Genomic DNA, 23,915 nt, shown 5'->3' on the forward strand with positions numbered 1-23,915 from the left:
CTTGAGAGGCTGAGGCATGAAGATCGCTTGAACCCAGGAGGCAGGCAGGCAGGCAGGCAGGCAGCCAGGCAGGACGAAAGGAAAGAAGGAAGGAAGGAGGGAGGGAGGGAGGGAGGGAGGGAGGGAGGGAGGGGAAGATGTCATCCACATGGTATTCCTGCCAAAAATGTTTAACTCTAATCTAACCATGAGGAAACAATCACAGCTAAATTGAGGAATATTAGCTGGCCTGGATTCTTCAAAAATGCCAATCTTGACCTCTGCCCCCGGGCAGGCCGGGCCTGCAGTGGTGGAGGGAGCCAGGCTGAGGGTGGGGGTGGGTAGCTGGCGGGGTGGAGGGCGGGGAAGGGGCGCGGAGGAGGAGGAGAGACAAGGGCAGCCGAGGAGGCCACGGGACGAGACGGATGATGAACAAGCTTTACATCGGGAACCTGAGCCCAGCCGTCACCGCCGACGACCTCCGGCAGCTCTTTGGGGACAGGCTGCTGCCTGGCGGGACAGGTCCTGCTCAAGTCCGGCTACGCCTGTGTGGACTACCCCGACCAGAACTGGGCCATCCGCGCCATCGAGACCCTCTCGGGTAAAGTTAAATTGCATGGGAAAATCATGGAAGTTGATTACTCAGTCTCTAAAAAGCTAAGGAGCAGGAAAAGTCAGATTCGAAACATCCCTCCTCGCCTGCAGTGGGAGGTGTTTGATGGACTTTTGGCTCAGTACGGAACAGTGGAGAATGTGGAACAAGTCAACACAGACACAGAAACTGCCATGGTCAACGTCACATATGCAACAAGAGAAGCAGCAAAAATAGTGATGGAGAAGCTAAGCGGGCATCAGTGTGAGAACTACTCCTTAAAGGTTTCCAACATCCCAGATGAAGAGGTGAGCTTCCCGTCGCCCCCTCAGCGAGCCCAGTGTGGGAACACTCTTCCCGGGGAGCAAGGCCAGCCCTGAGGACGATTCTCAGGCCAGACAGATTGATTTCCCACTGCGGATCCTGGTCCCCACCCAGTTTGTTGGTGCCATCATCGGAAAGGAGGGCTTGACCTTCATGGTCAAGCAGACCCAGTCCCAGGTAGACATCCATAGAAAAGAGAACTCTGGAGCTGCAGAGAAGCCTGTCACCATCCATGCCATCCTGGGGGGACTTCTGAAGCATGTCCCATGATTCCTGAAATCATGCAGAAAGAGGCAGATGAGACCAAACTAGCTGAAGAGATTCCTCTGAAAATCTTTGCCCACAATGGCTTGGTTGGAAGACTGACTGGAAAAGAAGACAGGAATTTGAAGAAAATTGAACATGAAACAGGGATCAAGATAGCAACCTCATCTTGTAGGATTTGAGCATATACAACCCGGAAAGAACCACCACTGTGAAGGGCACAATTGAGGCCTGTGCCAGTGCTGAGATAGAGATTATGAAGAAGCTGCGTGAGGCCTTTGAAAATGATATGTTGACTGTTAATACCCACTCCGGATACTTCTCCAGCCTGTACCCCCATCACCAGTTTGGCCCGTTCTCGCATCATCACTGTTATCCAGAGGAGGAGATTGTGAATCTCTTCATCCCAACCCAGGCTGTGGGCGCCATCATCGGGAAGAAGGGGGCACACATCAAACAGCTGGTGAGATTTGCCGGAGCCTTCATCAAGATCGCCCCTGCGGAAGGCCCAGACCTCAGCGAAAGGATGGTCATCATCACCCGGCCACCGGAAGCCCAGCTCTAGGTCCAGGGACAGATCTTTGGGAAACTGAAAGAATAAAACTACTTTAACCCCAAAGAAGAAGTGAAGCTGGAAGCCTATGTCAGAGTGCCTTCTTCTACAGCTAGCCGGGTGACTGGCAAAGGTGACAAGACCGTGAATGAACTGCAGAACTTAACCAGTGCAGAAGTCATCATGCCTCATGACGGAAAGCCAGATGAAAATGCAGAAGTGATGGTCAGAATTATTGGATACTTCTTTGCTAGCCAGACTGCACAGCACAAGATCAGGGAAACTGTACAACAGGTGAAGCAGCAGGAGCAGAAATATCCTCAGGGAGTCGCCTCACAGCGCAGCAAGTGAGACTCCCACAGGCACCAGCAAAACAACAGATGAATGGAGCCCTTCCAACACCTGACAGAATGAGACCAAACACAACCAGCCAGATCGGGAGCAAACCAAAGACCATCTGAGGAATGAGAAGTCTGTGGAGGTGGCCAGGGACTCTGCAGAGGCCCTGAGAATCTCAGGGGCCGAGGAGGGGTGGGGAAGGTCAGTCAGGTTTGCCAGAATCACGGGTCCCGCCTCCCACCCCCCAGGGTTTCTGCAGGCTTCAGTCATCCACTTCACCATCCCCTCGGATCTCTTCTTAACTCCCACGACGCTATCCCTTTTAGTTGAACTAACATAGGTGAACGTGTTCAAAGCCAAGCAAAATGCACACCCTTTTTGGTGGCAAATCGTTTCTGTACATGTGTGTACATATTAGAAGGGGAAGATATTAAGATATGTGGCCTGTGGGTTACACAGGGTGCCTGCAGTGGTAATATATTTTAGAAATAATATATCAAATAACTTGAATTTTTAATCAATTATTATTTTTTCTTTTTAAAGAGAAAACAGGCTTTTCTAGACTTTAAAGAATAAGGTCTTTCTTTGGGAGGTCTCATGTTGTAGAGGGGAGCTTTGAGGCCACCCACACAAAATTCACCCAGAGGGAAATCTTGTCGGAAGGACACTCACAGCAGTACTGGATCGCCTGTGTATGTCAACAGAAGGGATACCGTCTCTTTGAAGAGAAAACTGTCGCTTCTCATGCCTGTCTAGCTCATACACGCATTTATCTTTGCTTCACAGGTTTTAAACTGGATTTTTGCATACTGCTATATAATTCTCAGTCTCTCTCTATCTCTCCCTATCTCTCCCTTCCCTCCCCTGCCCTTCTTCATCTCCATTCTTTTGAATTCCCTCATCCCTCCATCTCAATGGACTCAATGCACTCCCTCACCTCCCCACCCCACCCCCAAGCAAAGCAGTGCTCTGAGTATCACATCACACGAAAGGAACAAGAGCGAAACACACAAACCAGCCTCAACTTACACTTGGTTACTCAAAAGAACAAGAGTCAATGGTACTTGTTCTAGACTTTTGGAAGAAGAAAACAGGAACCCATCAAACCAATGGATCCACCAAACAAAGAAAAAATTCCACAGTGAAAGAATGTATTTTGTCTTTTTGCATTTTGGTGTATAAGCCATCAATATTCAGCAAAATGATTTCTTTCTTTAAAAAAAAAAGTGGAGGAAAGTTGAAATTTACCAAGGTTGTTGGCCCAGAGCTTTAAATTTACAGATTTTTTAAATGAGAAAAACACACAGAAAAAGCTACCTCAGGTGTTTTTTTACCTCAGCACCTTGCTCTTGTGTTTCCCTTAGAGATTTCCTAAAACTGATAGTTGGAACATTTATTTATTTATTTATTTAATAAAAATGAGTTGCAAAGGAAATAAGATATCAACTGCCAGCCTGGAGAAGGTGTGAGTCCAAGTATGCAACAGCTGTTCTGAATTGTCTTCCGCTAGCCAAGAACCTATATGGCCTTCTTTTGAACAAACTTTGAAAATGTTTATTAAAAAAAAAAAAGATGACAAAGAAAAACAGAGAGAGATAATATTGGAGATGTCCTGAATTTTAATAGGTACGCGCCATTAGGGCTTTTTGTGCTGAAGAATGAACATGTACTGGTTTCTGTGAATAAGCCATTATACCACCACACTGCAATGCCAGTTTCCTCTACTGCAAACAGTATTCTGTGACCAAAAAAAGAAAAGAAATACATCCAGTAACAAGAAAAAAAAATGCCAATCTCATTAAAGAAAAAAAAAAAAGCTAGACAATTGTTCTAGATCAGAGACTAAGAGACATGACAACTAAGCACAATGCATAACCCCTGGGTTGGGGGAAACCAAAGTAGCCATACAGAACATTGTTGGGACATCAGGAATTCTGAATGTGGACTGTATATTAGATACTAAGCCTATACCAAGGTTAAATTTCCTGAGTGTGATAATTATATTGTAGCTATGTAGGAGAATGCCCTTGTTCTTAGGCCATACTTACTGGAGTATTCAGGAATAAAGTGTCATGATTTCTGTAGGAAATTCTCCAGTGGTTCAGAAGATATACTACAACTACATATGTGAGTGTAATAGAAAACAAAAAAAGGCAAATGTGGCAGAATGTTAATAGCTGGTAAGTCTGAACAAAAATGTCTGAGTATTCACTGTACTATTTTTGCCATTTTTCTGTAGGTTTGAAATTTCCAAAATAAAAAAACTTTAGGGAAAAGGATAGTTTTTAAAAAAGGCAAATAAAGAATAAATAAAACAAATCCACCATTCTTTTACTCTTTGATTAGTGTAAAGCTTTCCTACTAGAGAATGACAACTTGTAAGACTTTTCTAAACCATCCCCTGAATGGGACTAGGCTTGTCAAATAACTCAATATACACTGCCTATCATTCCTAACAGTTTAATGTAGGTGATGTCAACTTACACTGAGTGGCCCCACACTTGAAAGATACCCAGGAAAAGGTGTCAGCTCATGGCCCTGCTGGGCAGGAATGGAACCACTACCTCCTGCATTTCTGAATCCCTGCAAAGCTATCTGAAAAGGAGAATAAGGATAGAGTTTCTCTGGGCCAAATTGTGAACCCAGAGCAATAACCTCAACTCAACATAAGGTAAGGACAGTTCTTCAGCCTTTCAGAGGAATTCCAAACTTATTTGTTCCATTAAGATAGGAAGAGAAAAGAGTCTTGGTCAAACCTATTACTAGAAGGAAAAACAAGAGAAAAACAAAGTCCCTTAATGAAATGAAATTTGATACTCACCTAATGTGGATCTGGGTATGCTGGCATACTCTTTGGCAGCCAATGAAGAGATACCATCTCTGGAAGGTATCTGCATTGAACCCTAAAAAATTGGAAAAGCTGGGGGACTTAGGAGGATGCAGGAACCATGATCACAATGACAGTACTGAGAATATTCTCAGAATTTGGTATTAAAATTATCAAACTTGTACCTCAAATGTAAAAAGGAAATGGAATCAACATGAATTATATAAGTCTATAGTTCTTACTTGATCAGTCTGTTCTCCAAGAGAGGGGCCAATGGAGGTAACTCCAGCTTGTTGGTTAGAGATGGGTGCTTGGGATGTCAGGGAGTCTCTCCCTCCTAAGTATTGGCACAGGGCCTGTAATTATGAATTTCTTTCCATTAAGGTTTGCACTATCTTCTCTGCAGCAGCCTAGTAAGAGGAAATCACAAATAACATCAGAAAGATACCCTAGTAAAACAAAATTTTTGTTCTGATATTATTTCTTCAAAGTCAACCATTTGTGAAAAACAAACAAACAACAACAGAAAACAGTGGGTCCTTAGGAAATAGTTCCCTTGCTTTCAGTTTACAGGGAAAAACATAGTTAAGTGAATGGAAATAAAGTCTCATAGGCAGAATATTGGGGAAAAAACTGAATTTAACACATCTGTAACAGATAAGAGAATCTGAAATAGGTTCTGCTAGAACTGTCAGGCTAAGGTGTTAAGATTCTGGTTTGAATTAGTATAACAAATGTCTTTATTCTTGGATAGCTGCTTCTTAGGGGAAGATTGCTCTTCACTCAAACATTTGTGTGGTTTGCTCCCTTCAGGTCTTGGCCAAATGTTACCTTATCAGGTTGGTCTTCCCTGCATACTCTATCCAAACAGCAATCTTGCTGGCCAAAGGGTACAAGCTTTCAGGTATAAGATGAATATGTTTTGGGGATCCAATGTATAGCATGGTGACTTTAGTTAATAATACTGTATCATTTCCTTGAAATTTGCTAAGAGAGTACATCTTTAAGCGTCTTCACCATATACGCATAAAATGTGTAGTGATGGCTGTGTTAATTTGATTGTGGCAATCATTTCACAATGCATACGTATATCAACACATCATGTTGTACACTTTGAATATATACAATATTTGTCAATTATACCTCAATAAAGCTGGGAATTTTTTTTTTAAACCCAGCAATCTCTTCTCTATCTCCAACACTCTTTACTGTGCCTGTTTTTTTTTTTTCAATGCACTTACCATTATCTAATCTCTCTCTCTCTATCTCTCTCTCTCTCTCTCTCTCTCTCTGCTTCCCCTACATGGAATGTGAAGTTTCCTAAAGGCAACTTGGTGCTGAATCTCAAGCACCCAGTACAGTGTCTGGCACATAACAGACACTCACTACATATTTACTGAATGAATCAATTACACACATAAACATTTTATCAGACCACATGATTAGGAGAATCTCAACCTCAAAATCACCAAACTCAGCTTGTTTCATTTCAAATCCCAGTTTTCTAAGACAGATGATGACACAATAAGGAAAGAGCTAGAACATTTTTTTTTTTTTTTGAGGCGGAGTCTCGCTCTGTCGCCCGGACTGGAGTGCAGTGGCCGGATCTCAGCTCACTGCAAGCTCTGCCTCCCGGTTTACGCCATTCTCCTGCCTCAGCCTCCCGAGTAGCTGGGACTACAGGCGCCCGCCTCCTCGCCCGGCTAGTTTTTGTATTTTTAGTAGAGACGGGGTTTCACCGTGTTCGCCAGGATGGTCTCGATCTCCTGACCTCGTGATCCGCCCGTCTCAGCCTCCCAAAGTGCTGGGATTACAGGCTTGAGCCACCGCGCCCGGCTGAACATTTTTAACTATTAATGCACAGAAAGTGTACATTTAAACAGAAAATCTGGAAATCATAAATTGATATTAAAATTACTGAGGGTATAAGATGATGAATCATAACACCAACTGTCTCTGAGGAAAAGTACTACTGTTTGAAGGAAGAAGCTGAGCTCTTGTCACAATTTCTAAGGGAAATATGAAAAAAAAAACTTCCATTTTTCAGTAAGTAAAATGTGGGCTCTTTGGAGATTTGAATATAACCATTTTAGAAGTATCAGTATATTATTAAAGTACCTTAATAAAAATATCTGTGAAAATTGTGGAAAAAAAACTAATAAATAACATACAAGACATATACTGTGCTCTATCTGCCTTGGCGCTCTTTTTCTGGTAGTATTTAAAAGTTTTTAGCAGGGCTCCTCCAGTGCAGTCCATGAACCTGCAGCATCATTATCACCTGGAAACTTGTTAGAAATGCAAATTCTTAAGTCCCATCTATACCTCCTAATTTCTTTCTCTGGAGTTGAGCTCACAATCTACGTCTTTAAAAAGCTACAATGAGATCACTTGGACTCGGGAAAGGAAACATCACACACCGGGGCCTATCACGGGGACGGGGGAGGAGGGAGGAATTGCATTGGGAGTTATACCTGATGTAAATGACGAGTTGATGGGTGCTGACGAGTTGATGGGTGCAGCACACCAACATGGCACAAGTATACATATGTAACAAACCTGCACGTTATGCACATGTACCCTAGAACTTAAAGTATAAAAAAAAAAAAAAGCTCTTCAGGTGATTTCTTTTGCATGTAAATTTAGAGAAGTAGATGTAGAAGAATACAACCATTAATCTTCTTGAGTTGAAAAATCTCCTGTAATTTCCATCATCTCCATTATTCTATTACCAGCAGTGCACAATTTTTTTTTTCTGAGGTATAATAAAGACTAATTCTTCCAAATCACAAAGAGGTTAAAAAGAAAACTCAAAGATCCTAGCCTCTTGCCAAAGACTTAGATAATTTAGAATAATGTTGTTAGGTCTACTTTAGAAACAATTTCTGAAGCACACAGCAGACCTTTCTAGTAAGATGTGTACTTTCTTCAGTGGGCCTAACAATTAGAACAGTGCTGTATAATCCTTTCACAATGTAAGGAAACATAAGAAAATATTATGGGGTCAAATAACATAGGCCAAAAAGAGTCTATCTTCCTCTAAAAACTGTTCAGGGGGATTCTCAGCTACTGGTATCTGAAATACAGCACAAGTCAACTAAGAGTCTTTAGCCTTAAAACACATAGAAATGAGGAAAAATTAAGAATTTACTTATGGGCAGGGCATGGTGGCTCACGCCTGTAATCCCAGCACTTTGAGAGGCCGAGATGGGTGGATCACTTGAGGCCAGGAATGATCCAACATTTCAGCCTGGCCAACATGGTGAAACCCCATCTCTACTAAAAATACAAAACTTAGCAGGCATGGTGGTGCATGCCTGTAATCCCAGCTACCTGGGAGGCTGAGGCAGGAGAATTGCTTGAACCCAGGAGGCAGAGGTTGCAGTGAGCCGAGAGCGCGCCACTGCACTCCAGCTGGGTGACAGAGGGAGATGTTATCTCAAAAAAAAAAAAAAAAAAGAATTTACTTCTTAAATATTGTGAAATTAATATACTCCACACTATTATGAGATTTATTCTCACCATGACCTCTGAAAAACACAATCTTTTTTCCCTCTTAAGATAATTCAGATTTTACAAAAACTAAGAGTAAACATGTTGAGTGTAAGTTTTCCCATACCTTGACTGGAAATGCAAAATATCACTCAAGTCTTAACAATTTAGAATCAAAATCAAAACACTCACAACCCCTATGCCTTTCTCTCAAAATGATCAGATTATTAAGGAAAAGAAAATGTATTTAATGAAGTTAATGGATACATGTATTGTTTAGGCACCCTTCCAAATGCAAGGTTTTCAATAAATGTTTCATACTTTGATGATTAATGTAAAACTGTGGTCTCAGGCCAGGTACAGCAGCTCACACCTACAATGCCAGCAGTTTGGGAAGCCAAGACAGGATGATTGCTTGAGCCCAGGAGTTCGAGACCAGCCTGCATAACACAGCGAGACCCCCACCTCTAAATAAGTAAGTAAATAAATGAAACTGTGGTCTAGGTAACAAATAGAAGGAAAGAAACTAACGGAGTTGACTATAAAATATATAAATATACGCACATCTATAGTCTGCAAATGCTTCCTGTTTGCAGACTATAAATGCACTACATGATACTTTTCTGATCTGTGTATTAATCCTTACTTGGCTTTCCTGCTCCCTGGTGCTCACAGACTGAAGCAGGCCTTGAATCTCCATTTCATGTTCCACCACTAGTTTGTTTCGATCACTTAGAAGGTCCTGCAGCATCCTTTCCTTTCGCTGTAGACGCTGGCAGAGCTCCTCTGCTATCTCACTCTGCCCTGGTCCAAGTTTGCACAGCAATGTTGCACTAAGATCCTAATGCAGAAAAGACACTGTAAGTTTCTGGAGGAAAGAACTGCCTCTACTAAATATTAAAGGGCTTATAAGAATCTATCATAGAAAGAGGTGTGAGATTCTTGAGAGTAAGTATCACGTTTTACTTATTTTTGTTTTACCAGATCTAGCACAGGCCTGCAACACAGAAGTCTCTAAATACATGTCCCAGGAATGAATACAAACAATACAGAAAACTATCTCTAGTGGCCACTTACATAATACTGTTTTCTGAAATAAGTCTTTTTCCTATTTGTTCAGGGCATGTAACAATTAATGTTAGATGAGGATAAATGGACACTCAGTTCATTTATTTGTTTCCCCCCGGTGTAACTTTATAGGGGGAAGTGTAAAACGAATTGTTGAAAGGAATACTAAATGCTGTATTTGCTATCATAGTGATGGTTCCTATTTCTGTACTAACTGCCGGCACATGGTGGAGGAAACGGAGGAGCCATACTGCCTAGGTTGATACTGGATCTGCTACTTATTAGCTATGTTAGCTTGGACAAGTTACTTAGCTTCAGAAGTCTGTTTCCTCCTCTACAAAACAGGGATAATAGAATGTGCCTCATGGCCTTGTGAGGATTCAGCGAGTGAATATCCATTGAGATCTGAAAAGAGCACCTGCTCCAGCATGAACACCGTAACTAATAAAGGTTAATAGCTGCCAGATGGAAGAGGCAATGTTTAGGTCTCATTCATTCTCACATAACTTCTTTGAGAAAGTTAATTGCCAACTTAAGTTTCTAGATACAGAAAAAAAAAAATCCCAGTGAAAGTCAATGACCTGCCCAGGCACAGAATGAAATTAAAGACTTGGGTCACAGGCCTCCCGATCTGAAGAGTCCTAATCCAAGGCTGAGATTACATAATCACTGAACCAACTGCCTTTAAGTTAACTGAAGTCTTGCCTCCACTTCTTTGTTCCTATCATGCAGAGATGTCTGTAACTGCTGAATGATACTCTCTTGTTCCTTCTGCCAATGGCTAAATTTGGTTTCAATTTCTTCTTTCAGCCACCGGAGGTTTTGACAGGCAGTAGATAACTGTTCCACTTCCAGGCCTTTGGCCCTCAGGAGACTCTCCATACTCTACAGCCATAAAGAGAGCAATCATCAGTCAAAACGATTACGATTACCCCATACTCCTCAGGACAAACAACAAATTACATCCACTTTTAAATAATCTCCCATCAATTTATTTTTATTTGCAAGATGAGAGCATTGATCTAACAATGCCAAGCTAATCTTTTTTTTTTTTTTTTTGGTTTTTAGAAACTTTTATCTAGTTTGTGGAGAGATTAAATATAGAATATATGATAAAAGGAAGCATTTTGGAGGAAGTGCACTACACTATAAAGGATTTCTCAAAAAAGTGGCAGATAGATACCTAAGCTCTAAAATAAATATGCAAAAAAGCCCACAGTAAATATTGATAAACAAGTGTTCTAATTATGGCAATTCATGGACATGTAGATAATATTAAGGTAGAAGACACAATTTAATAGTTGCACCCTGGTAATGCTTCAGTAAAAGTAAGAGAGAGAGAGAGAGGACAGTGTGTGTGCATGTGTATTTATGTATGAACAAGAACTGGAAATAAATCAGAACTATGTAAACAGAAATCAATATTCACTGGCTCTCCTCACAAAGTTCATATTACAAAATAAAGTAGAAGTGCTAAAATCTCTCACTTCCTAATCGACAATGATGGAACTAGTGACTGCTATTTTTGGTTTTCTCCCCCCTTATAGAGCAAAATCCCTGGTTTTCAGAAAATGATGGAAGGGGGTCATGCTTCGGGCTTAGAATACAAGTGGGAGAGGAACACCAAGTCAGAGATAGGTTTTGCTCTCACTTGCATAGTAGTTTCATTAGAGGAGAGGACACCTCGCAGTCTCTCTAAGTCATGATCTCGCTCTCTCACAGCAAGACGAAGCTGGCGCAGTTCTTTTTCTTTCTCTTCTAGAGCAGAGAATTTTTCATCTATAGCCCGCTGCAAGAAAAGGAAGACTCCTAAAGCTCTGTAAGATTTACTATCCTGATCACTCTTATTCCACAAGATGGCAGACTAAAAAACCAAATCCCACAGCAGCAAATTTAAGTAAACACAAATTTCTATAATACCTATGCAGATAGAATAACCCATAGCATAGTGGGCAAAATGATGATACACACCTCCAGAGCAACAGCTTTATCATGTATGCGCTGGCGAAGTTTCTCAAGCAACATTTCATTTGCCTCAAGGGTTTTGTCTGAGTTATCTCGATATTGTAGGAGCTCCCGAAATTCCTGAGACCAAAAAAACCGTCATTTATTCTTTTATCCAATATTAACTAAATTGCCAAGTAATTTGTTATTCAGGATTAAAAAAAAAACAAGATGTGATCACTCTCCTCAAAAGTAACAAGTTTAGCAGAGATAACAGACATATAAATTGTAAACTATTCTGCAAAGTATAACAGACACAACACATAGAATTAACTGTTCTGCATCCTATGCTAGCTACCAGGGGAACACAGAATGCACTGCCTAACTCTGCCTGCAGGTGTCAGTAAAGACCTCACAGAGGAGGTAACATTTGTGGAGAGTCTTAATTAAAGGACTAGGATTTCCTAAGTGAAGAAGGGAGAGGACTGTATGCTAGAGACAAAAAATACGCACACTACGCATACAATGAAAAAAATTGTACATTCAGTGAAATATAGTGGATTCAATGTGACTGAAGCTTAGAGTAGGTGGCAGAACAGATCAGTATTTTCTTAATGCTCCCTTTTCCCCTCAAACTTTCATTCTATCATCAAAATGACTCTGTGGAAGTTTCTGTACAGTTTTTTGTCTTTGTCTATTAAACTGAGAGCAGTAGCCAAATCTTTTGTCTTCCCAACACCCAGAAAAGTGTGTGACTCACAGAGGTGCTTAATGACTATTTTCTGAATATTAAGTCTTTATAAAAGACTTCATAAAAAAACTATTTAAATCAGGGCTCTATGTACTGTTTCTTACACTTGTTAGTAAGCATCGTAATTCACAAATTATATTTTCTATTTATTTTGAATCTTCTTGATTCCCACCTCTCAATGTTTTCCATATAGCAGGGACTCAACACAGGTGGAATAATATCTTAAATTTATATAAACAAATTTCAGAGTTCTATGAGCCCAGTTTTCATTGAAATCATGTAAACTCACCTGAAGCAACTGCTCCTTGTGACTCAGACTATGGTTTAGGTGCTGGATATTTTGTTCCTGGGTTCGAATCTCATTGTATTTTTCAGCCTCCCGGGCACGAAGCTGTTGGCTCTTATTCTGCAATTCTTCTTGTAGCTGCTGCAAGGCTTTCCGCAATTCCTGAATTAAACATATTACCTTTTTAAAGAGATCTAAAATTGTCACATGGTTATTAGATATAGAGGCCTTAAAATTTTCAAGGTATATAAACTGAAAGAGCAGTAGAGGATGCTATTATAAAAATTGCTATAGAAGTATTATACATGAATTGAATGGGATATGGAAAATTGTAAAAGTTGTGAATGTGTAGGACGTAAGCTTGATATTATAGTTCAATACTTATTTTTTGGCTTAAAAAGGATACATGTGTAGAATCATTAAATGAGAATCCGTCCTATGGTAAACCTGGATTATTTACAGTAAGCTCAAGGATAAACTATTCCTATCATCCTTTTTTCTAAAGATCTCATAGAGACCATCAGTCTTCTTTCTTAGTTTGCCATGTTTATCTTTCTAATAATAAAGTCAGTAATCATTAAATCATCTGTTACTTTAGAGAGCTCCCAAAATACATATTCTCATCAACCAAACAAATCTTGGGAAAATGTTTCCTTTAGCTAAATAACAAAAAGTTAAGAATTATTTCTACCCCCATCCCTCCACCACTCCCCGATCCTGCCCAGACATCTGAAATTTTAATTTTTTTTTTGAAATGGAGTCTCACTCTGTCGCCCATGCTGAAGTGCAGTGGTACAATCTCGGCTCACTGCAATCTCTGGCTTCCAGATTCAAGCATTTCTCTGCCTCAGTCTCCCGAGTAGCTGGGATTACAGATGCCTGCCACCACGCCTGGCTAATTTTTGTAATTTTACTAGAGATGGGGTTTCACCATCTTGGCCAGGCTGGTCTTGAACTCCTGATCTCATGATCCACTGGCCTTGGGCTCCCAAAGTACTGGGATTACAAGTGTGAGCCACTGTGCCTGGCCGAAATTTTAATATTTCAAAAGGAAATTCAGGGCTAATATTTAATCTCCAAACCACTAAACCAGGGAGATCCTTCAAAAATTACACTTTCAAACCTGAGTGTTAAAGAGCTTAAGAAAAGAGACCACGAAAAAAAAAATATTTTAAATCTTAAACATATACGCTCTAAGCTAACAAGACAAAGGAACCATTTCAGAATTGTGCATTTTGGCCCAGTGTGGTGGCTCATGCCTGTAATCTCAGCACTTTGGGAGGCCAACGTGGGCAGATCACCTGAGGTTGGGAGTTTGAGACCAGCCTGACCAACATGGAGAAACCCTGTTTCTATTAAAAATACAAAATTAGCCAGGCATGGTGGTGCATACCTGTAATCCCAGCTACTGGGAGGCTGAGGCAGGAGAATCGCTTCAACTCGGGAGGTGGAGGTTGTGGTGAGCCAAGATTGCACCATTGCACTGCAGCCTGGGCAACAAGAGTGAAACTCCGTCTCAAAAAAAGGCCGGGCATGGTGGGTCACGCCTGTAATCCCAACGCTTTGGGAGGCCGAGGCGGGTGGAATCACAAGGTCAGGAGATCACGACCATCCTGGCTAACACGGTGAAACCCCGTCTCTACTAAAAATACAAAAAAAAATGAGCTGGGTGTGGTGGCAGGTGCCTGTAGTCCCAGCTACTCAGGAGGCTGAGGCAGGAGAATGGTGTGAACCTGGGAGGTGGAGCTTGCAGTGAGCCAAGATAGTACCACTGCACTCCAGCCTGGGTGACAGAGTGAGACTCCATCTCAAAAAAAAAAAAAAAAAGAAAGAAAAGAATTGTATATTTTATTATTCAAAAATAAAAAATAAAAGACAGGGCTGATTATTATGTATGTCATTCCTCTGACCTTAGTGATTCTTCCCCACTTTTCTGACTGGTTTTAACTATCCTTCAAGAATAACCTCAGATGTCTCCTCCTTCATGAAGCTTTCCTTGATTCCTTTTCCTTGACTCCTTTCCTAGATATTCCTGTAGGACCCTATATATACATCCCCTTCAGAATTTACCACTCTGAAACTCAGCTTATGTGACTGTCTCTCTTACTGAACTATAAGTAACTTAAAAGAAAGGAGCCTGTGCTATTTATCCTTGTATTTCCAGGGTACAACTCAAAACGGTAGTCACCCCTTACCCACAGGGGATACATTCTAGGACGCCCAGTGGATGCCTGAAACCAGATAGCACTGAAGCCTGTGTATAACTCTTTTTTCCTGTACATAGATAACTACGATAAAGGTTTACTTACAAGTTAGACATACTAACAGATTAACAATAACAATACAATAGAAGAATTATAACAACATGCTGTAACAAAAGTTACGCGAGGGAGGCCAAGGCAGGCAGATCACGAGGTCAGGAGACCGAGACCATCCTGACTAATATGATGAAAACCCGTCTCTACTAAAAATACAAAAACAAAACTAGCCGGGCGTGGTGGCAGGCGCCTGTAGTCCCAGCTACTCAGGAGGCTGAAGTGGGAGAATGGCATGAACCCAGGAGGCGGAACTTGTAGTGAGCAGAGATCACGCCACTGCACTCCAGCCTGGGTGACAGAGTGAGATTCTGTCTCAAAAAAAAAAAGTTACGTGAATGTGGTCTCTCTTGAAATATCTTAATGCTTTTTGTCTGTGGTTGACCCCGGATAACTGAAATCATGGAAGGTAAAACTGCTGATAAAGGGGGACTACTATAACTAGCATATGGTACAAGGGCAGCAAGTGTCGAACTGAAATACTTAGATTATGCAACTGACTCAAGGGTTCAACACAAACTATCCTGCTAAAAAGTTATTATCAGGGCAAAGTCAGCATTTAGGGCAATAAAATAGTTAATGATTTACCTGGTTATGTTTCCAGGAAGCCTCTTTCTGCTGTTCACTCTCGTGTGCTGCAGCCTCTACAAATTGCACACATTGTTTGGCATCAGCCAGTTGGCGCTCTTTCTGTCGTACCACCCTCTGGAGCTTCTGTATTTCCAGCTGGCTGCAGAATAAAGCACTCTGAAGATCAAGCAGAGCCACCTGTTGCTGAGCTGGGGAAGTACCTTCTGAGCTCTGAAAAGAGAGTAGAAATCACAATCACAAGGAGGGCAAGCACTGAGCTCCCACGAAGACTGAAAATAAAATCAAGACTGCAACCAAAATGGCACATCCCCAACTGAAGTCTCTCCTGTCCTATGTGACCCTCACATACGGGAAGCTGTCCAAGCTGGCTTTGGTGCAGCATTTCTCGAAGCTTTGCCATTGTGTCATTTTGACCTTCAATCACCTGGTACAACTCCTCAGTCTGAAAATGAGAGAGGGAATATCAAACATGTTAGTAAACTAATTATAAATTCCATTATCTCACCTGTACAGATTTTAGTAATGTGACTATTCCAAAATATCAATCGAGGTTAAGCTACAATTTCTTCAGGCTAAGATCTGTTAGTCTGACAATATTCATTTTGACAAAATATAAAATACTTGTCTACTTTGAAGGGACCAATTGTTTCCACACAGGTCCTTGAGAGCTAAATATTTTACCTCACTTTCCCTGCTTTTCAGAGTTTCCTTGAGGTTCTGAATTGTACCATCTTGCTTTTGAGACGACTCCTGAGCACACTTTAGTTCATAGCTCATTTCATTAAGTTTCTCTTGAAGAATCTGAATTCAGCAAAGAAAAACAGTTTTTTAGGTCAATGATGTCTTTTAGCCTCAAATGAATAAAGCCTTTCCTCAAATCTTGGATTTAAAGAATTTCTTAGGGGATATTCCCTTGTTATTTTTCCCACATATAGTAACCATTAAAGTGGTAAGTCAACCAGCAACAAATAGTAGCAGAAGAAATGAAATACTTCCTTCAATACTAAATTGTCTCAATTTTCATGCACTGTGATCTCTCTATGATGGCAGCCATACTAGGAACTTGTCCACATGGACCAAGTAGGCAAGTGGTTCCTAGTATGGATCCCTTATACAAGGACCAAAGAACTTCTGCTACCTAGCATAGGAGAGGGCACTATAGGGGCACAGAGGCCACAAGTTCAGCATCCCAAATTGTAGCAATTTTCTTCTAAGCCAGACATTAAAATTAGAAAGCAGTGGGCTAGAAAGCAGTAACAAGCTAAAATAAAAAACACAGACCTCCTATCTCAGTGCCTTTTACAGTGAAAGATTGCATGCAAGTTTTTTTTTTTGAGACAGAGTCTCTCTCTGTTGCCCAGGCCTGAGTGCAGTGGCATGGTCCCGGCTCACTGCAACCTCCACCTCCTGGGTTCAAGTGATTCTCCTGCTTCAGCCTCCCAAGTAGCTGGGATTATAGGCGTCTGCCACAACGCCTGGCTAATTTTTTGTAATTTTTAGTAGAGACAGGGTTTCACCATGTTGGCCAGGCTGCTCTTGAACTCCCGACCTTGTGATCCGCCTGCTTTGGCCTCCCAAAGCACTGGTATTACAGGCGTGAGTCACTGCACTGGCCTGCATGCACGTTTTAATTACACACCTGAAAAGCACCAGAAATTACGATCTGTACAGAACAAGCTAAAATCTTGATAAGAATAAAGGGAAGAACTACACCTTTACGTGAAATATTCCCTAGAGCACAAGGAGTACACAGTATCCATCTCCCAAGTCCTACACAGGTTGACAGACTCAGGCTAGAGCCAGTCACATCCTCAGGAAAACCCTGTCATCTCCTAGGGGATAGTACTCATTATACCTTGTTGGTGGCCTCTGTTTGCTGGATTTTTTCCTGGAGTTCTGCCAAGTGGGAATCAGATACAGACTGCTGAGTTATAGTGGTCTCATGTGAATTCAGCTTTTGTTGTTTGAGTAACTCTTCAGTCATGGGCTAGGAAGAAACAGCAAAACAAGTAAGGTGAGTTAAACACGGCCAACAAAATTTTATTTCTATCTTCAAAAATATCTGTTGCATCTTTTGCCAGAGATTTAGAGAATCAGATTTGTTGCATAAATTAACAGTATGAATTCCTAAAGACAGGCCTGTTCCTTATTAAGAACACTGATTCACCCCCATTTGTACTATGCTCCCCAGCTTCCCTTTCCACTTTTCCCTACCAATTCACACAAACACTACATGTTTATTCACTGAAAGCAAGTAATTCAGAGTTCAATGAGAAGGGGAGGATTTAATAAAGGCGATGCTCACAATGACCAAATATTTGCTTTATTCTATTTTAATCAAGGAGCTGAAAAGGCATACTCATCAAACTTATACTACTCCTGAGAGAAGTTACATTTCACCTACCTTTCTTACAACATGCTTGTTTCACATTATTGGAAACAACTGGCAGATTTTGATATGGACTATATATTAGATAGCAGTATTTTATCAATGTCTAATTTTCTAAATTTGATAATTGTACTGTAATTATATAAGAGATGTCCTTGTCCTTAGGAAATAATGCTGAAGTATTTAGGGTAAAGGCGTATACTATCTATAACTAATTCTCAAATGGTTCAAGAATTTAAAAAAAATACTGTGCAAATACAGAGAGTGGGAGAGTTTATAAAGCAAATGTGACAAAATATTCGCAACTGGTAAATCTGGGTAAGGGGTATATGGGAGTTATTGGTATTTCTCTTACAACGTCTCTGTACATTTGAAATTACTTCAAAATAAAAAGAGAATAAACTAAATTTAAAATAGATGTGCCTACTTAAAGGCATATTTATAGCATAAGCACAGATAAATAATCCATAGTGAACTGGGAAGGAGACATATTTTATAGGAATATCGATTCACTTAAAAGATTCAGGAGAAAAAAAGTATGATTTACATATGGGACAATTTGTATATGGGACAATAAGATAAACCTATTGAACCATTCTTAGTAATCATTACAAGCTAAGGATGTTAAAATAAAACTTTACAAATTACTGCGGCAATTACATTTGATCTTCCCGCCTCCATACCCTCTTCCATTCCAAATAGGAAAATAAATTCATTAAGGGAAAAAAGACAACTGCTATTCATTCTTTCTTTCGCTCACATTTTCAGACTTGATTACCAGCTTCAAGGCAGTGGAGTTACAGCTTACCTTAAATCCCTTCCTGCTAGCAACTGACTGGAAACATAAAGATTTCAGAAGAAAAATCTTTTCTATTCCTCAAGTGCTATTTATCAACTTTTCTAACACCTACTAAATGCTATAATAAGCAAAGCACCATGTGAGGCACTGTGAGGAATACAATGCTGACATAACATGTATCTGTTGCACACTAACTATGTGCTAGGCACTGTCCTGAAGATATATCATGCAAGACAAAGTCCCTGTGCTCTTGAAACTTATATTTTGCAGGGGTTGGAAGGGGAGTACATGATAAACAAACAAGGAAATGCAAAAAATATTATGGACAAGCCCTACGAGGCAAAATAGGAAAGCATAATACAGAGTGGGTAAATTACTCTAAATTGCTTGATCAGAGAAAGGTCTTTATGAGGCAGCATTAAGTAGAGATCTGAAAGGAAAAGAATCAGTCCTGCAAAGATAAGCAGAACAATAAAGGCAGAAAGAACAGCTAATGGAATATGAGCCTGGAAAAGAGAAAGGCCTCTGTGGCTAGAATAGCACTCTCTAATAGAAATATAATGTGAGTCCTGTATGTAATTTTTAATTTTCTAGTAGCTTCAATGAACAAAGTACAAAATAAATAGGGAAACTTAATTTTAACAAAATATTTTTACCCAAAATATCCAAAATGTTATCATAAACATGTAAACAATATAAAATTATTGAGACACTTTGCATGATTTTTCCTAAGTCTGAAATTCAAGGTATATTTTATACTCACAGCCCATCTCAATTTGGACTAGCCACATTTCAAGGGTTCAACAGCTCCTAAGACTAGTGGCTAGCTTACTGGATAGCACAGGGCTAGAGCATAGTGGGCAAAGGGGATAGGGACACTCAATGAGGTGGAGAGGCAGGCAGGCACCAGGTCACATCCAGCTTCAGACAACAGGGTTAATGAACTGGATTTCGTTTTAACTGAAATGAGAATAGAGCACAGTTTTTTAACAGGTAATCACACATAAGTTTTGAAAAGATCACGTTGTGGTGAATGAATTATTGGGGAGCACCAATAGAAGCAGAGAGATAAGGTAGGAGGCTGCCGCGGTAGTGCAGGTGAAAGACAATAGCAGCTTGGGTTCTGGTGCTTAGTAAGGGAGGGGAAATAAATGGATAGATATGGATATGTTTTGAAAGTACAGCTAACAGGACTTGCTGGTGGACTGGATAGAGGGAGAGGGAAAAAAGCAGCAAGGATAATGACTTTTGGAAAAATTATTTGAGATATTTGTTGTTGAGGGTATAACAGGAAGCTTTCACCTGAGGCAACATGAACTATGTCACACCATGGGCAAAGTAACCGCATTAATAGATATTGACAACGATTCTAACTAATAAATAAATTTGCCATTTACTTAATGATAAAACCACCTCTATAAAATTTGGCTTCTTACTTCTTCAGTGTAAAATAACAATAATATCTACAGTAAGATATTTTGAAATTCAAACTACAACAGGCAAAATTAAAGAAAAGAGCTTCAAGTTTAACATGGCAAGGAAGGTGGTCATATTTATTTACTTAAAACCAAACAATCTTAGAGGGGTGAAGGAAACTTTATAGATTAACCATCTGATCCGATCCTATTTTACATACAAGGAAATGGAAACTTAGAGAAGTAATTAGTCCAAGGTTTCCTGGGAAATCAGGAAAAAGATCCAATTAAACTGAACTGGATTCTCACTCAGGTTGGGAATTTATCTCTCATTTCTATAAACCCATTGCCTATCATAATGCTGGGAATACTGCAGAGATCAAAAGTTTTTGTTTAATGAATGCATAAGAACAATAAAAACAAACGAAAACGGGCCTTCAGTGGCTCTCTTAGAAATACGACTGTATGTAACATACATTCGAACAGCAACTTTAAAGCCAAAGAATGCCACAGGAAAATACATGAATCTGAATCTCACAAGAATCAATCTTGACATGAATAATCATAAGAAACCTCTTTTTCTATAAATAATGTACTGACCTAAAAGTTGGAAGATATTTGTTTCTTCTTTATTTGTAATAATTTACTATTTTACATCTCAGAAAAATGTCCTTGCAGATAACAGTTGCAGAAAGAGCACTTAGCAAGTACCACTAAGCCAACAACTGAATGAATTCTTGTGAAGTATCAAGTACATAAAACAGTCACTCCTACAAGGATAGTGTAGCCCATGAAATAAGTAATACCTGATTTGGTAGAATCAGTGTTACTCTCTAGACACTCAGGTACTAAAATCATGTGGAAATGTTAATATATTTTAAATTAAGTCACTTTTCACTCATAATTAGGACAAAGGCTTTCCAGTATCAGAAAAGAGAACTGCTTCCAGGTCTAGTGTTGCACAATATGAGACTTTTAGGCTAAGGGCAGTGTTTAGACCTTTTGTGTTGACAGCATTTTTCTTGGCACTTTCTAGTCCTCACAGTAGTGAGTTATAGATCTCAAACTGCTATAATTGTCAACCCTATTGTTAATACTAGGAGACAGACAAGAACCATCGACTACCATCAAATTAAAGGCCTAATCTTTTACCAGCATCTAATGCCAACATCTTCCAAAGGGCCTGATCCACTTCCTATAACTAAAATATGAGTGGGATAAATTTACCATAGTCACAAAGGAGCAGACCTTGGCATTGCAAGGTTTAAAGCAAAGATCTCCTGTTCTTTGAATTTAGATAGAAAGGGAAATTGCACATGGGCCAGAGCTCATTGCTGTTTACTAAGGGACCACACCCCTCCCATCATAGCTTTTCTAGTTCAGGGCCAGACAATAAAGAAGGGAATTACCAGCTAGAATAAGGCTTCAAACCTTTCTTTAGATATCTGAATAGCTTTAGGTTGTCATACATAAATTCTGTAGAAAGGAAATAAATTACTTTGTGTAATATCAGAATATAGTAAGCAGAACTACACTGTTATTTTTCTTTAATAAATAAGAAAGGAACAAAGAAAAAGGGAAAGAAGGAAAGAAAAAAAGAAAGAGGAAAAGCAATCAGGAGGAATTCTGATGTCAATATTTAATGGTGCATACAATATGGTAAGTGGAAGATTAAACAAAGGAATCCAAATGACCTTACAAAACAATCTTGCTCTTTAAGATAAAAGGTTTTCTCCATATTTGTGGCAGAACTGAACTAAAGGAAACATTTTTTTCTTTCATGGTTCGTGTTTCCACAAGCTAAAAGGAGAACTACCCAAAAAAAAAAAAATTACATTATTTCTATTCTTTCCACATTTGTTCAGAGAAACAGACAAAAACCAGTCTGCCATTGTCCTATCTAGCACTGGTTTTGTCATAAGGCTCTTAAGGAGCTTAAAAGTAACCGGATTTAAACAATAGATATGCTGCCCATTTTATTTACAAACACGTTGGGCCCAATTCATCTATTTTCCCTGACATCTTAAATTATTAGAGAAAATGGCATAATAATTAATGCCACATTCTTGAAACTGAATGACATTTTCTCCCTCCCAATTTTTGTTTTTCTAGAAACAGTAAACAATGTAAGAATGTAAGTTAGGTCACAGCAGAAAGGTCATATGCTACTATTTTAAAGCTCTAATGTTCAAATTTAGTGAAGTAAAGGGACTTGACCTAAAGATACAGTTGCCATAGTTTATATGTGTTCATTCAGATGACAATTTTTTTCATGTAATCTCTAAAAAATCCCCCAAGCATCCTTAGGTTAGAGAAAGAGGGCTCCTGGTTTTAAAAAGTACTTAATTAAATTTATATACTTCAGACAATGGGGTTTAATTTATAGAATTAAAGTGTCTTGCCTGAGAATGGTCAGAAACCTTTGTCTCTGCATGGGCTAAGTTAGTTAAAGAATGAACTTTCCATATCTCCAAATTGAGAGACTGCCTGAAGATGATCTTTAAAATTCTTCTCAACTCCAAAATCCGGTCACCAAAATATAGTATTTTACTTAAATATGGAGAAAAAAGACCTTATTTTGGCTGTTATTTTCTTAACAGTCTTTATGTAATGTTCTACAATATTGGCCATATTTGGTGGCGGGTTGGGGAGATGACTTTATTTCCCATTCATCCTGGCCCAACTAATTTTAGACCCTAATAAGAAAACACCATGTTTAATTTGTAACACCTATGTCTGGTCACAGAAATACTGTAAAGCCCAGATTTAGCTGTGAGGCTCCACTGAAAGAAAAAGCAAAAGAAAAGAAGTACATACATTTTATACAAATGAAAACGCACTGACTTTTTACCTTTCATGACACTTTCATCTCTGCTGTTTCTCATCTATGCTGCTACTCATAATTTTGTGTAAATTTAAAAACTTTTCTCCTGTTTTCTGCTTAGGTTCTTATTGTGATAGAAGGTATACATACCACAGAACTACTTTCCAAAAGTTTCCTGTGACCATCAGCAATGTCACTTATCAAGCTCTAAATTTCTGGAATGATGTTGACCAGTAGCAGGCTTTCTAAAAATGCCTTCTAGATCACATCTACCTTTGTGACAGTATCGCTAAATAAGTTGTATCAAGTGGAACATGCCAGTATGTTTCACAAAGTTAAATGAACCTAGCATTACTGTTGCTATAGAAACAAACTACCATAGCTGAATTTAAAAGGTTGGTACAGAATCAATTGGGCAGACATGAATGGTTCAAATTAAGCAACTGCCATCCTCTAGTCATTAAGAATTCAAGACTATAATGAATGAAACTCTCCTCTGATCCAATAATGGGTTAATCCTTTCTTAATACCAAATATCTTCCAGTAGAACTCAGCAGAGTTCTGGCTGTGAACAGTTTATGCCTTAACGTTTCGAGTGACCATACTGTACTCGAATACTTGAATTTCTGTCTCTTTTATGAATGAGTCATCACTAATCCTCAAATGAACTATTAATTATAATAAATATTGTCCAGATGTTATAATACTTTACTGGTGGATTAATAGGTTTCCCCCAAACCTTTTACCTTATGCTCTAATCATTTACAGGCATTTTGCGGATGAAAGCGTCAATGCTCTGGGAAGAACTAACTAGAGAACTAACTGCCTTACAGAAAGCCATTGGGAGGAAACGTCTATAAATCTGAAAACAAGAACAAATTTTAAAAGTTGTTTTTTAAAAAAAAGGAGATAAGAGGAAAAGTTCTAGTGCCAGAAATGAGATTAAATGTCTTCTTTTTATAGGATAAAAGTGAAGTGGGAATCTTTACCTTTCTGTTTTAAAAGGTATACAATTTTGATAATGGGAAGGCCAACAGATTTTACAAAGACAGTGAAAAGCAACTTATCTGAGTGCGAATCACGTTTACTAAATGAGACATAGAAAAGGTGCAGCAAAAATGGGCTCATGACTAATTTTCTCAAGTCTAGAATATTACTAACCT

At 39.4% G+C, this 23,915-nt stretch overlaps 1 protein-coding gene and 1 pseudogene across 1 annotated transcript in view; one reads left to right on the forward strand and one right to left on the reverse strand.

Annotated features, from left to right (window-relative positions):
* LOC117075524 (myomegalin-like) overlaps positions 1-23,915 on the reverse strand; it is a 39,343-nt gene that overhangs the window by 13,699 nt on the left and 1,729 nt on the right. Inside the window, 11 exon segments of the mRNA XM_033197984.1 lie at positions 4,873-4,954; positions 5,121-5,288; positions 9,017-9,211; positions 10,144-10,323; positions 11,090-11,227; positions 11,410-11,523; positions 12,423-12,581; positions 15,323-15,535; positions 15,675-15,767; positions 16,007-16,126; positions 17,181-17,312. Coding sequence (XP_033053875.1) covers positions 4,873-4,954; positions 5,121-5,288; positions 9,017-9,211; positions 10,144-10,323; positions 11,090-11,227; positions 11,410-11,523; positions 12,423-12,581; positions 15,323-15,535; positions 15,675-15,767; positions 16,007-16,126; positions 17,181-17,312 — 1,594 coding nt within the window.
* On the forward strand, positions 405-2,548 carry LOC117075468 (annotated as a pseudogene).

This window comes from Trachypithecus francoisi, unplaced genomic scaffold (assembly GCF_009764315.1).
Source record: "Trachypithecus francoisi isolate TF-2019V2 unplaced genomic scaffold, Tfra_2.0 Lachesis_group5, whole genome shotgun sequence".
Classification (NCBI taxonomy): domain Eukaryota; kingdom Metazoa; phylum Chordata; class Mammalia; order Primates; family Cercopithecidae; genus Trachypithecus; species Trachypithecus francoisi.